At 50.7% G+C, this 14,323-nt stretch overlaps 1 protein-coding gene across 1 annotated transcript in view; it reads left to right on the forward strand.

Moving 5' to 3' along the window:
• Positions 1 to 13,782, forward strand: part of LOC308135061 (double-stranded RNA-specific editase B2-like) — a gene marked incomplete at both ends in the record, with an annotated part of 20,005 nt that extends 6,223 nt beyond the window's left edge. The window contains 8 exons of the mRNA XM_080502934.1: positions 7,235 to 8,133; positions 9,352 to 9,490; positions 11,001 to 11,172; positions 11,669 to 11,784; positions 11,911 to 12,037; positions 12,239 to 12,420; positions 13,073 to 13,254; positions 13,612 to 13,782. Coding sequence (XP_080359060.1) covers positions 7,235 to 8,133; positions 9,352 to 9,490; positions 11,001 to 11,172; positions 11,669 to 11,784; positions 11,911 to 12,037; positions 12,239 to 12,420; positions 13,073 to 13,254; positions 13,612 to 13,782 — 1,988 coding nt within the window. The remainder of the gene's footprint in view (positions 1 to 7,234; positions 8,134 to 9,351; positions 9,491 to 11,000; positions 11,173 to 11,668; positions 11,785 to 11,910; positions 12,038 to 12,238; positions 12,421 to 13,072; positions 13,255 to 13,611) is intronic.
• Between the last annotated feature and the right edge of the window lie 541 nt (positions 13,783 to 14,323).

Genomic DNA, 14,323 nt, shown 5'->3' on the forward strand with positions numbered 1-14,323 from the left:
AGTTAAACTTTCGATTCGGACCTGAAGTCAGACTTCAAAGAGACTTTTGGACGTTAGGAAAAGTTCGTCAGCAGGAGGTGGTTGAACGACGTGTTCAGCTAAACGACGCAGATAAACGACGTCTCAGCTTCTTTTCCCGACTTCATCTGGTTTTTGAATAATTAACTTAAATTAACCCAAAACCTTTCAACATCCTCCTTTAATGACTCTGAGGTTTTTGTTCTTCCAGTGATTAAACTGTGAAACCAAGATTCTGAAATCTTGTTGAAAACATTCAGTAGGAATTTTAGATGTTTTTTTTTCACGTAACTTATTAAATATCGTCATTTGAATCCGTTTCCAGCAACTTTTCTTTCTTCCTTCTCCTGAACGACGCCGAGGCTCATGAAGCAAACGAGCACCAAAAGAAGCTCTTGAATAATTTTCTATTTCCTGACATTTCAATGAGTTTATCCAGTTTTAGTAAAAAAAAAAAAAAACAACAAAGCAGAACTTTGTCAGAGGAAAAAGACGTGAAATCATTAAAGTTCCAACTTCCTGTTAGAAACCATGTGAAACTGTGTGAAAGTGGGAATTTCCTCAGGAGGAAGTGGGAATTTTGCTGAAAGTCAAGGTGAGGCGCTTCTTTTCCTCTGGTTTGTGTCTGAACGTCGTGACGTGAAGTTAAATCAGAGAAGAAATTTAAACCCGACAAACCTTCACTTTGTTTCAATAAAACCTGGTTAAACGTGGAGGCGACGGGGTTTGTGTCTGAGAAGTACCGCTGGCCTCCACCGGGGGGGCAGCGGAGAGCTCAGGGGGGTCCAAACAACACTTTCCTTCAAGTTTTCACCAGAAAATAGAAAGAAAGAAATAAGATTTAAACAAATACATTATTTGATCAGAACAAACAAACTAAATTCAGGTGAAACGTTTCGATTAACTAAAAGATCAAAGAAACGTTTGCGTGACAAAGGAAAATAGGTATATTCAGATATTTTGTGGATATAAATCTGTTAATATGAAGATAAAATGTAAAATACAAACAGGAAGTGTTCAGTTCTCAAAGTGGCTCATCGGTTCACGTTTTCATTGACTCTGATGATAAAAGAGTCGGTAGACATGAGAACGTGATGAGATGCGGCGGGATGATAATTACAGGCGCAGGATCAACAGGTCAGCCTTTTAGGATTAACCAGCCATTGTTCTGCCTCTTAATCCGCCAGATTACCGCTGATGGCGGCGGCGTTCCGCAGTCCAGCGCTTATTCAAAGTGCTTTGATCTGATTCCACTTTCATCAACGAGCCGCTGCTCTTTGTGGAATCGAGTCGTCGCTGCGGTTCTGCGCCTCAGAACCACACGTTCTCATCTGGAGCTTCAACGCCGGCGGTTCTTTAACGCCAACGGTTCTTTTATACAAGCGGTTCTTTAACACCAGCGGTTCTTTAACGCCAGCGGTTCTTTTATACCAGCGGTTCTTTAACACAAGCGGTTCTTTAATGCCAGCGGTTCTTTTTTTCACATTTTAACACATTTTTAAGCAAAAAGTCACAGAATAAAAGTTTGGCTTCGTTCTCGTCTCGGCAGTTTGTTTGTTTGTTTGTTTGTTTGTTGAGTTTGAAGCAAAAAAGACAAAACTGTAACTTTTCCTTTAACGACGTAACTCTTGGTCACGTTTGACTCCGGGAGTCGTCTTCCTGTGGCGACGACTCGTTTCAGGACCTCAAGGTCCAGAATGTTGATCTGAAACAGGAAGGAGCTGATTCAGAGAGACACAGGAAGTCGTCCTGGGTCACGTTCTATAACGTCCCCCTGGCCGGGACTCGAACCGGGTACCCGGAGGAGCCGGAGGCCAGAGAACGACGCGGAACGACGCAGAACGACGCCCAGTTGGACCTGAACCTCCATGTCTTCCTGTCCTCGGGGAGACGAAGGGTCTGGGTTCAGAAGTCAAACCTCCACCCGGCGGGAACAATCCCCTTCTGCTGGCTTTTCCGCGGAATTAGCAAGCGGCCGGCGCCGGCGGGCGGAGGAACGATCTGGCGGGCGGAGGAATGATTTGATTGTCCTGCTTTCAGCCGGATTATGATTCTGCAACATGGAGCCAGCAGCTGCTGACGTGTGGACGTCTGTGGACATCGGGACCTTTTTTGGGGACGTCGTTCCGCTGATGGATTCTACCGCCGAGGCTCAGGGAGGCATTAGCAATATGCTCCGTGGCCCATTTAGTTTAATTGCGGGGCGGCTCAGCGGGGAAACAGAGTCTCTGAAGGATCGGAGGCAAGAAAACACTGGAAATGAGCCAGTTAGCATGTCCGGCCACCGGGGGGCGCTGTGGCTGGTGTGAGTAGAGAAAGTAGAGCCGTGGACACAGAAACCTCCAGACGCTGTGAGCAGGGTTTGAACCTGCGCGGGGAAACCCCATTGGATTTCGAGTCCAACGCCTTAACCACTCGGCCATCACAGCTCTATAGAGCTACATATAGATCAAAGCTCTATAGAGCTACACATAGATCAAAGCTCTATAGAGCTAGACAAATATCAATATCACTGGTCCCAGTTTGCTGTCATACATTCGATTGAAGATTTAAACATTTATGGACAGTTAAGACCAGGACCAGGACCAGGACCAGGACCTGGACCAGGAGCAGAGTTGCATTTTCTCCCGTTTCCATGGAGATGGAGTGGAGGCATTTTCAAAAAGTTGTGTTTTCAAGTCTACCCACTCGGCCATCACAGCTCTATAGCACTAGACATAATCAAAGCTCTATAGAGCTGGACATAGATCAAAGCTCTATAGAGCTACACATAGATCACAGACTCCTCTGAAAGAGAATCTTTCTGCTCTAGACGACGGAACCTAAAGATCAGTAAGAACTATGTTCACATCACATAACGGAGAAACACAGCAGAACGACGACTCATCATATCTTTCACCATGACAACGACACTCCAGAACAACAAACACTGATTCTATTAGCGGACGAGTCGATTAAAACGGAACTGAGTGGGACTCAGACGCTGTGAGCAGGATTTGAACCTGCGAGGGGAAACCCCATTGGATTTCAAGTCCAACGCCTTAACGACTCGGCCATCACAGCTCTATAGAGCTACACATAGATCACAGCTCTATAGAGCTGGACATAGATCACGTCTCTATAGAGCCAGACATACATCACAGCTCTATAGAGCTAGACATAGATCAAAGCTCTATAGAGCTCGACATAGATCACATCTATCTAGAGCTAGACATAGATTACAGCTCTATGAAGCTAGACATAGATTACAGCTCTATAGAGCCAGACATAGATCACAGCTCTATAGAGCTAGACATAGATCATGGCTTGATAGAGCGAGACAAATATCAATATCACTGGTCCCAGTTTGCTGTCATACATTTGATTGAAGATTTAAACATTTATGGGCAGTTAAGACCAGGACCAGGACCAGGACCAGGACCAGGACCTGGACCAGGACCAGGACCAGGACCTGGACCAGGAGCAGAGTTGCATTTTCTCCCATTTCCATGGAGATGGAGTGGAGGCATTTTCAAAAAGTTGTGTTGTCAAGTCTTACCACTCGGCCATCACAGCTCTATAGCACTAGACATAGATCAAAGCTCTATAGAGCTAGACATAGATCACAGACTCCTCTGAAAGAGAATCTTTCTGCTCTAGACGACGGAACCTAAAGATCAGTAAGAACTATGTTCACATCACATAACGGAGAAACGCAGCAGAACGACGACTCATCATATCTTTCACCATGACAACGACACTCCAGAACAACAAACACTGATTCTATTAGCGGACGAGTCGATTAAAACGGAACTGAGTGGGACTCAGACGCTGTGAGCAGGATTTGAACCTGCGAGGGGAAACCCCATTGGATTTCAAGTCCAACGCCTTAACCACTCGGCCATCACAGCTCTATAGAGCTACACATAGATCACAGCTCTATAGAGCTTCACATAGATCACAGCTCTAGGATTCAGGAAGTGGAGGAAACTGAGTGGAGAAGCTTTGCAGTGTTTATCCAACCTGGACGGTTCCTTCACACTGGTAATGAACCCGATTTAATAGAATAATGACATTAGCCATGGCGGGTGTGTGTGTGTGTGTGTGTGTGTGTGTGTGTGTGTGTGTGTGTGTGTGTGTGTGTGTGTGTGTGTGTGTGTGTGTGTGTGTGTGTGTGTGCGGTCTGACAGCTGTGTATAATCTCATTAGGTCAGTATAATTAATGGCAAGTGGCTTCACTTACCTGGAATGTGGACCGTCTTTCCTCAAGGGCAAATAAACCAGCGAACTTTTGAAAACGTTCTTCAGCAGTGACGTTTACATCACATTGATTTTCTTTTTCCTTTGATGTTTTGCTAGTTCTTTGTTGTTGTTTTTTTAATTACAACATTGATAATTCATCACTGAGTGACTTTATATCTGGATGTCATTACATACGACGGCCACCAGGACGTCACCACACAACTATAGATTACACTTACAGAGCTGCGATCTATACGCATCTCTATAGAGCTGTGATCTATGTGTAGCTCTATAGAGCTGTGATCTATGTCTAGCTCTATAGAGCTGTGATGGCCGAGTGGTTAAGGCGTTGGACTTGAAATCCAATGGGGTTTCCCCTCGCAGGTTCAAATCCTGCTCACAGCGTCTGAGTCCCACTCAGTTCCGTTTTAATCGACTCGTCCGCTAATAGAATCAGTGTTTGTTGTTCTGGAGTGTCGTTGTCATGGTGAAAGATATGATGAGTCGTCGTTCTGCTGTGTTTCTCCGTTATGTGATGTGAACGTAGTTCTTACTGATCTTTAGGTTCCGTCGTCTAGAGCAGAAAGATTCTCTTTCAGAGGAGTCTGTGATCTATGTCTAGCTCTATAGAGCTTTGATCTATGTCCAGCTCTATAGAGCTTTGATCTATGTCTAGTGCTATAGAGCTGTGATGGCCGAGTGGTTAAGGCGTTGGACTCGAAATCCAATGGGGTTTCCCTGCGCAGGTTCAAATCCTGCTCACAGCGTCTGGAGGTTTCTGTGTTCACAGCTCTACTTTCTCTACTCAAACCAGCCACAGCGCCCCCCCCCCCCCCCCCCCCCCCGGTGGCTCATTTCCAGTGTTTTCTTGCCTCCGATCCTTCACAGACTCAGAGATTCTGTTTCCCCGCTGATCCGCCCCACAATTAAACTAAATGGGCCACAGAGCATATTGCTAATGCCTCCGTGAGCCGCGGCGGTAGAATCCATGTGATCTATGTGTAGCTCTATAGAGCTGTGATGGCCGAGTGGTTAAGGCGTTGGACTCGAAATCCAATGGGGTTTCCCCGCGCAGGTTCAAACCCTGCTCACAGCGTCTGGAGACTAGCCTCCGTGACTCTTTAGCATCATGCTAACAGCTAGGAGACAACAGACACCTGTTTTAGACTTCCTCCTGAAGGGGATTCTAGAAAGGTGCAAGTTTCTCCTTCTGACTTCGCACGCTTCCTATTTTCCAAGTTTTATTGCAGATGTTTCTGTGGTTTAGGAAAATCTCACGTACCTTAACAGACGGTCGTTTGTGCAGATTGTTGAAGGACGTGACAAAGTAGAGTTGAGAAAGCAGGAGCACTTTGTGACTTCCTGGCTTCACCGCCTGATTGGAGGGTTTCGCCGACGCCGGCTGACCACTGGAGGGCGACGCCTCGCAGACCGAACGTCATCAGGAGAGAGGAGAGTGCAGAATGAACGCTCGGCCGTCGACCTTCACCCGGCGGGTATATGAGGCGTGTGATGTCATTAAGTGGCGTGTGATGTCATTAAGCGGCGTGTCGACACGAGTGAGGCTGTGAGACGGGAAGTGGAGGTCATGATGTCAGTCTTCTGAAGGCTGGAGGAGTTTTAATGACGGTCACAGCTGATGGGGTCGTTCTCTTCACTGGCCAGAGGACGGAGATGAACACTGTTTGTGTTTGTCATTATTTGTGATGTGGCAACGTTCTGAAAATGATGTCCGATGTACGTCTGAGGTCTTCACGATGAAGGACTGAGGTCTTCATGATGAAGATCTGAGGTCTTCATGATCAAGATCTAAGGTCTTCGCGATGAAGGTCTGAGGTCTTCACGATGAAGGTCTGAGGTCTTCACGATGAAGGTGTGAGGTCTTCACGATGAAGGTCTGAGGTCTTCATGATGAATGTCTGAGGTCTTCACGATGAAGGTCTGAGGTCTTCACGATGAAGGTGTGAGGTCTTCACGATGAAGGTCTGAGGTCTTCACGATGAAGGTGTGAGGTCTTCACAATGAAGGTCTGAGGTCTTCATGATGAAGGTGTGAGGTCTTCACGATGAAGGTGTGAGGTCTTCACGATGAAGGTGTGAGGTCTTCACGATGAAGGTGTGAGGTCTTCACGATGAAGGTGTGAGGTCTTCACGATGAAGGTGTGAGGTCTTCACGATGAAGGTGTGAGGTCTTCACAATGAAGGTCTGAGGTCTTCATGATGAAGGTGTGAGGTCTTCACGATGAAGGTCTGAGGTCTTCATGATGAAGGTGTGAGGTCTTCACGATGAAGGTGTGAGGTCTTCACGATGAAGGTGTGAGGTCTTCACGATGAAGGTGTGAGGTCTTCATGATGAAGGTCTGAGGTCTTCACGATGAAGGTCTGAGGTCTTCACGATGAAGGTCTGAGGTCTTCATGATGAAGGTGTGAGGTCTTCACGATGAAGGTGTGAGGTCTTCACGATGAAGGTCTGAGGTCTTCATGATGAAGGTCTGAGGTCTTCATGATGAAGGTGTGAGGTCTTCACGATGAAGGTGTGAGGTCTTCACGATGAAGGTCTGAGGTCTTCATGATGAAGGTCTGAGGTCTTCACGATGAAGGTCTGAGGTCTTCACAATGAAGGTCTGAGGTCTTCACGATGAAGGTGTGAGGTCTTCATGATTCTGATTGTGAAGTTCTTGTTTGACCTGCAGTTTATTCGCATCCTGACCTACAACCTTCTTCATGTTTTGCAGAATGGAGCAACACCTTGTCGACCCTCATCGGTCCGATGAAACACGTTGGAGCTCCACCGGCAGAGGACGAAGACATTTCAAGTAAATATTAACGGAATTATTCATTTCACTACATTTGAATTCAAAGCTTTACAAGACGGCATCACTTTTCACAATAAAGTTGGATTGAATTGAAGCATTCCGATCTGTGTCACGATCGCTAGTAAACGTTGAAGACACATTAAAAACCATGAAGCTTCATCCGTTCTGACCTCCTGACAGATTCCAGCGCCGTGAAGGAGAACGAGGACGACAGAGTCCACGTGGACACTCTGGCCACGAGGTGGCGCTCATCAGCAGACGTCCCGACCCGGAGGTCCGGAGCGCTGAAGAGGAACCGCCCGTTCTACCGAAGCAAGCGAGCGTCGTGGACCGTGACCCAGAAGAACGCGCTGGTGCAGCTGAACGAGCTCCGACCCGGTCTGCAGTACCACTTCCTGTCCGAGTCCGGCCCGCTGCACGCGCCGCTGTTCTCCGTCGGGGTGGAGGTCAACGGGTCCCACTTCGAGGGACGCGGGCCGACCAAGAAGCGGGCCAAGATGATGGCGGCGGAGCTGGCTCTCCGGTCCTTCCTCCAGTTCCCCAACGCTCCGCAGGCTCACGCCACCATGGGGGGTCTCGCCGGCACGCCGCTGGATTTCACCGCAAACAACCTGGACGTCCCCGACGCCTTGCTCAAAGACTTCGAACCGCCGCCGCCGCTTGACACCCGTGACCTCCCGCACTGCAACGCGGTGAAACAGGAAGTGTTCTCCAGCATCTACAACCACCGGCGGCTGGTTCGGTTCACTCTGGACTTGCCGTCCTCAACCGACCCCAAACGACGAGGCGTCGGCGCCGCGGTGCTCCAAGAACTGAGTCCGGTGTCGCGGCTCAACGAGCTGCGACCCGGACTCAGGTACGCCTGCGTGACGGAGCGGGTTCCCGGGAGGCCGAGGAGGAGCTTCGTCGTGGCGGTGCGGCTGGAGGGCAGGGTGTTCGAAGGGTCCGGCCACAGCAAGAGACTGGCCAAGGCGCGGGCGGCGGCCGCCGCCCTGCAGTGTCTTTACAACGTCAGTCTGGAGCCGGAGCGGAGGGTCCGGGGCTTCGGGACCAGCCGGGACCAGAACCAGCTGCCTCAGGTGAGTCCCGCCGCTTTAGGGTCCGTTCACACCACGACGGCGCGCCGAGACACTGGAAACAACAAGTTTCTGAAGACGCTCCGACTCCGTCGTCGTGTGAACGCACGCGGGAACATAATCCCAAAAACTGACGGTTTGAATCCGGACTTTGGGCCTGAGACGTGAACGAGACCAAAAAGTAGATCAAACCAAAAGATCTCGAAGAGAAACAAGACGACTGAGTCGGTTCCAGGTCCTGGGACTTGGTTCAGCAGCTCCCATGACCTCCATGACAGGTTGTGTAGAACATCTCATGTCGCCAGTCGAGGGCAACATGCAAGGCACTGAGACTCTTCAGGTGACGACCCAGGAGAAGCTTCACTGAGCTGGTGAGGGAATCTGTCCTGGAGACGTTCAGACTCCGTCCTCGTCCCTCCAGACCTCGTCCCTCCAGACCTCGTCCCTCCAGACCTCGTCCCTCCAGAACTCCACCAAATAGGGGGGGGGGGGGGGGGCAATGGGGGTTGACGAGTCCAAAAGAATCCAATAAAAAGACTCTGAAGACCTGAATCGGGACGGAAGCGGCTGCAGGCGGGTCGATCAGAGTCTGAATGTTTGCCTGTGGTGCTGAAACCACAGACCCCCCACCCCCCCCCCCTCCCCCCTCCCCCCACCCCCCCGCTTCAACACCAGCCGTCTGTCAAGCAGCGCGACGCATTAATGAACATTATCACGCCACATTTGGATGGAGGAGGAGGAGGAGGAGGAGGAGGAGGAGGAGGAGCAGCGGACCGAGGAGGAGGAGGAGGAGGAGCAGGGAGGCGCAGTGGAGAATATTAATCCTTTAACACTCGTTACACTCCACCTTGTGCCGCCGTCACACGCTGAACGCTGAGCGCCACACCTCCACACCTCCACACACAAAACAGCCACACTGGTGGTGGGGGGGGGGGGGTAGGGGGGGTGAGGGGGTCCACCAGGGGGGGTAACGACTTCCTGTCACATCAATTTAACAGCAAATTGGTTCGATAGTTGTTGCATAAGTTTAAAACTCTACTTGAACTCAATGAAAGCGCCGTTTCCACGACAACGTTTCAGGTGAAAGGATGGATGGATGAACGATGGATGGATGAACGATGGATGGATGAATGATGGCTGGATGATGGATGGATGGATGAACGATGTAACGATCTTGTATTCTAAACTATTCTAAATAGCTCTACGTTTCTCCCGCTTCAGTTTTTCGCCGAGTCGATCTTCCACCTGGTGAGAGAGAAATACGCCGAGCTCAGCGGCGGCTGGTCGCCCCCCTCCCCCTCCTCCCCCTCCCCCTCCCCCGCCCAGCACAAGGCGCTGGCCGGGGTCGTGATGACCAGAGGTGAGTGGGCGAGAGTGAACCTGCCAGGCCACACTGAGGGCAGCGTGAACCCTACTGCTCCACACACACACACACACACACACACACACACACACACACACACACACACACACACACACACACACACACACACACACACACACACACACACACCCAGCACCCACCTGCAGGGGGCGCCGGAGGCCCCAGGACAACATGTCTGTGGGTTCCTGAGAGCAGTTTTCAGAGTAGAAGTCCAGATCCTGTTGTCCGGTCCGTCCCGTGGTTTCCTGGGCGTCCATGTTGGAAGGTTGGCCTCCCGTTGCCCCGGTGTCAATGTTTGATGAGGCGGCGCGGCGGCGCGCGGCGGGACATTCACTTTTCATCCTGGCCGTCTCACACGGTTAACGTCTTTGTCTTGACGGGAGGCGAAGGAGCAGAGAGTCGTCCTGCTGTCACAGCGAGACGGGACGGGACGGGACGGGACGAGACGAGACGAGACGGGACGGGACGGGACGGGACGGGACGGGACGGGACGGGACGAGACGAGACGGGACGAGACGAGACGAGACGAGACGAGACGAGACGAGACGGGACGGGACGGGACGGGACGGGACGGGACGGGACGAGACGAGACGAGACGAGACGAGACGAGACGAGACGAGACGAGACGAGACGGGACGGGACGAGACGGGACGAGACGAGACGAGACGAGACGAGACGAGACGAGACGAGACGAGACGAGACGAGACGAGACGAGACGAGACGAGACGAGACGAGACGAGACGGGACGGGACGAGACGGGACGAGACGAGACGGGACGAGACGAGACGGGACGGGACGAGACGAGACGAGACCAGACGGGGCGGGACGTTGTGTCGGTTCAGTCTGTCGTATCACTGATACCGATACCATACTACTACCATATGAATACCATACTACTACCATACCAATACTATATCATTACCATATTGATACTATACTGATACCATATCAATACGATACTACTGCCATACCAATACCACACCGATACCATACCAATGCTATACCGATACCACACTGATACTATCCCAATACCATACTGATGCTATACCGATACCATACCGATACTATACCGACACCATACTGATACAATACCGATACCATACCGATACCACACTGATACTGTACCGATACCATACTGATACTATACCGATACCACACTGATACTATACTACTGCCATACGAACACCATACTACTACCATACCAATACTATACCGATACCACACTGATACTATGCCGATACCATACTGATACTATACTACTGCCATACCGATACCATACCAGTACTATGCCGATACCAACTGTGCTCACAGTGAACTCATCAGACAGTAAAGTTAAATCCACTTGCAGGGAGACAAAGAGACGAAGCGTCTCCTTGGAGAAGAAGAAGTGGGCGGCGCTTCCAAATCATGTCACATGATGAGATTTTATCAGAAATGTTACTTCCTCTCCTCGTCTGCTGATCCCAACTCCACCTTCCTCCGTCAGGCCTGGACCTCCGGTCGGCTCGGGTGGTGGCTCTGGCCACGGGGACGAAGTGTCTGGACGGCGCCCGGCGGGGCGACGGAGGCCGGACGCTGACCGACGGCCACGCCGAGGTGGTGAGCAGGAGGGCGCTGGTTCGATTCCTGTATGCTCAGCTGGAGCTGCTGCTGCTGCGGTACGACGGAGACGCTCAGTAACTACGTCAGATTAGATCATCTGATGGAAGAACTACGTCAGATTAGATAATCTGATGGAGGAACTACATCAGAGTAGATAATCTGATGGAGTAACTATGTCAGATTAGATAATTTAATAGAAGAACTACATCAGATTAGATAGTCTGATGGAGGAACTACGTCAGATTGGATAATCTGATGGAGTAACTATGTCAGATTAGATAGTCTGATGGAGGAACTACATCAGATTAGATAATCTGATGGAGTACCTACGTCAGATTAACTACGTCTCTTTTCTCTGAGACTTTGTTGGAAAAATAAAATCATTTAATTGTAAATTATTACCTTTTCTAAACCAACACAACAAATGTGGGACGCTTCGTTTTCTCATGTGCTTTTATCTTCTTCTTTGAAGTTCTTCTGCAGACGTTGAGTCCAGATCGATCTTCACCCTGGAGGAAGACGCGGCGGCGGCGGCGGCGGCGGCGGCGGCGGCGGCGGCGGCGGCGGCGTCCTCCGGCTGCAGGACGGCGTCCTCTTCCACATGTACGTCAGCTCGTCGCCGTGCGGAGACGCCAGACTCAACTGTCCGTATGAAGCCTCGACTGTAGGTGAGACGCTCCGGTTCCCCCGGTTCCCCCGGTTCCTCCAGGTCCCCTGGTTCCTCCAGTTCCTACGGTTTCTCCACCCGGGAGGCAGAAGGATGCGTGGAATGATCCGTCTCTCTCCTCCGTCAGGCTCCAGCAGGTTTCAGGGTCGGCTCAGGTCAAAGGTCAGCGGAGGCGAGGGGACGCTGCCCGTCACGGCCGGGAGAACCAATCAGGAACCTCGGGCCTCCATGTCGTGTACGGACAAGATGGCGAAGTGAGTGATGGACGATCTTGGTCCCGACATTTTATTTATTTATTATTAAATAGTTGAGAAGTTTCCTTCAAAGTTCATTTTTTCTCATGAGAATTTCCCTTTTGCATCGTCTGCAGGTCGAATGTCTTTGAAGTGTCTTTGAAGTGTCTCGTCTCGTCAGGACAGGAAACAAAACGGTGACTTGCTCCACTCTTCCTCCAGGTGGAGCGCTCTGGGCCTGCAGGGGGCGCTGCTGTCTCACCTGGTGGAGCCGGTTTACCTGCACAGCCTGACGGTGGGAACCCTCGGCCACACCGGCCACCTGAGCCGGGCCGTGACTCGCCGCCTCGCTCCGGCCAATCGGCTGCCGCCTCCTTACCGACGACAGCCACCGCTGCTGGGATGTGAGTCCTGAGGCGCTGACTCGGCGCTTCTCTCCGAGGGCAAAGGTCACGACGTCCGGCAGCAACGCTGAGTGACGGGTTCCACCGAGAGACGGTTCTAACATGGAGTCGACGATTTTGAGTCAACGATTCAGAATCGATGATTCGTGGAGTCGACAATTCAGAAACGATGATTCAGAGTTGATGATTCAGAGTCAATGATTCAGAGTCGATGATTCATGGAATCGATGATTCAGAGTTGATGATTCCTGGAATTGATGATTCATAGAGTCGATGATTCATGGAGTCGACTCAGAGTCGATGATTCATGGAGTCGACTCATAGTCGATGATTCATGGAGTCGACTCATAGTCGATGATCCATGGAGTCGACTCAGAGTCGATGATTCATAGAGTTGACTCAGAGTCGATGATTGATGGAATTGATGAGTCATGGATTCGATGATTCAGTCGACGATTCATAGAGTCGATGATTCATGGACTCGATGATTCAAGGAGTCGACTCAGAGTCGGTGATTCAAGGAGTCGACTCAGAGTCGATGATTCATGGAGTCGATTCAGTCGATGATTCATGGAGTCGATTCAGTCGATGATTCCCAAACCCCCGTCACAGAACCGTTTTGGTTGAGATCTCTGTCTCTGCTTCCTCTCAGGTCTGGGCTACGCGGAGGCTCGCCCGGCGGGGAAGCCGCCCGGCGCCAGCCTGAACTGGAGCCGGGGCGACGCGGCGCTGGAGGAGGTCAGCTCCTCCACGGGGAGGACGTCCGTCTCCGGGACGCCGTCGCGGCTCTGCAGGCGCTCGCTGTTCGCCCGCTGGCTCCGGCTGCGGCAGCAGGCGAGTGACCGAACCGCCGGAGCTTCCCGTCCTCCAGGGCGGCGCCGGTCCTCCAGACTGAAATATGGATGGAGCGGCGCCGCGGCGCCACATGCTGCTTTTAAAGTTTCATGACGACAGACTGAGTGGAAATTATTTAAAAACAACCGGAGCTGCTCTGGAGGGGAAGAGAAGAAACGGCGACACCTTCAGGGTTCCAGGACGCCGTCGTCCACCGTTTCAGCCGTCGTCCACCGTTTCAGCCGTCGTCCACCGTTTCAGCCGTCGTCCACCGTTTCAGCCGTCGTCCACCGTTTAAGTCGCCTTTCCTAATATTGTTTCAATGTAATAAATGTTTTTTTTCTTCTCGTTTTCCAGTTAAATAGTTCGATTTTGGGAGCAGAAGCCGCCACCGGGACGTATTCTGGATACAAGATGGCTGCAGGTGGTTACCAGAGGGCGGTGCAGCAGCTCCACGCCGCTCTGCAGGGTGCCGGACTGGGAACGTGGCGCAGGAAACCTGCGGAGCTCGCCAGCTTCTCCGTCTGAAACGCCAGCGTCTGAAATATCAGGGTCTGAAATATCGACGTCTGAAATATCAACATCTGAAATATCAGGGTCTGAAATGTCGACACCTGAAATATCAGGGTCTGAAATGTCGACACCTGAAATATCAGGGTATGAAATATCAGAGTATGAAATATCGGCGTCTGAAATATCGGCATCTGAAATATCAGGGTCTGAAATATCAGGGTCTGAAATATCGGCGTCTGAAATATCAGGGTCTGAAATATCAGGGTCTGAAATATCGACACCTGAAATATCAGGGTATGAAATATCGGCATATGAAATATCGGCGTCTGAAATATCGGCTTACGAAATATCAGGGTCTGAAATATCGAAGTCTGAAATATCGACCTCTGAAATATCGACTTCTGAAATATCGACGTCTGAAATATCAGGGTCTGAAATATCGACATCTGAAATATCAGGGTCTGAAATATCGACATCTGAAATATCCTATATTCCTATATCCCTATAGGAATATAGGAAACTAAACCGACCTTCAGTTAACTTTCGATATCTAAAC

Source organism: Blennius ocellaris (assembly GCF_963422515.1).
Source record: "Blennius ocellaris genome assembly, chromosome: 10".
NCBI lineage: Eukaryota > Metazoa > Chordata > Actinopteri > Blenniiformes > Blenniidae > Blennius > Blennius ocellaris.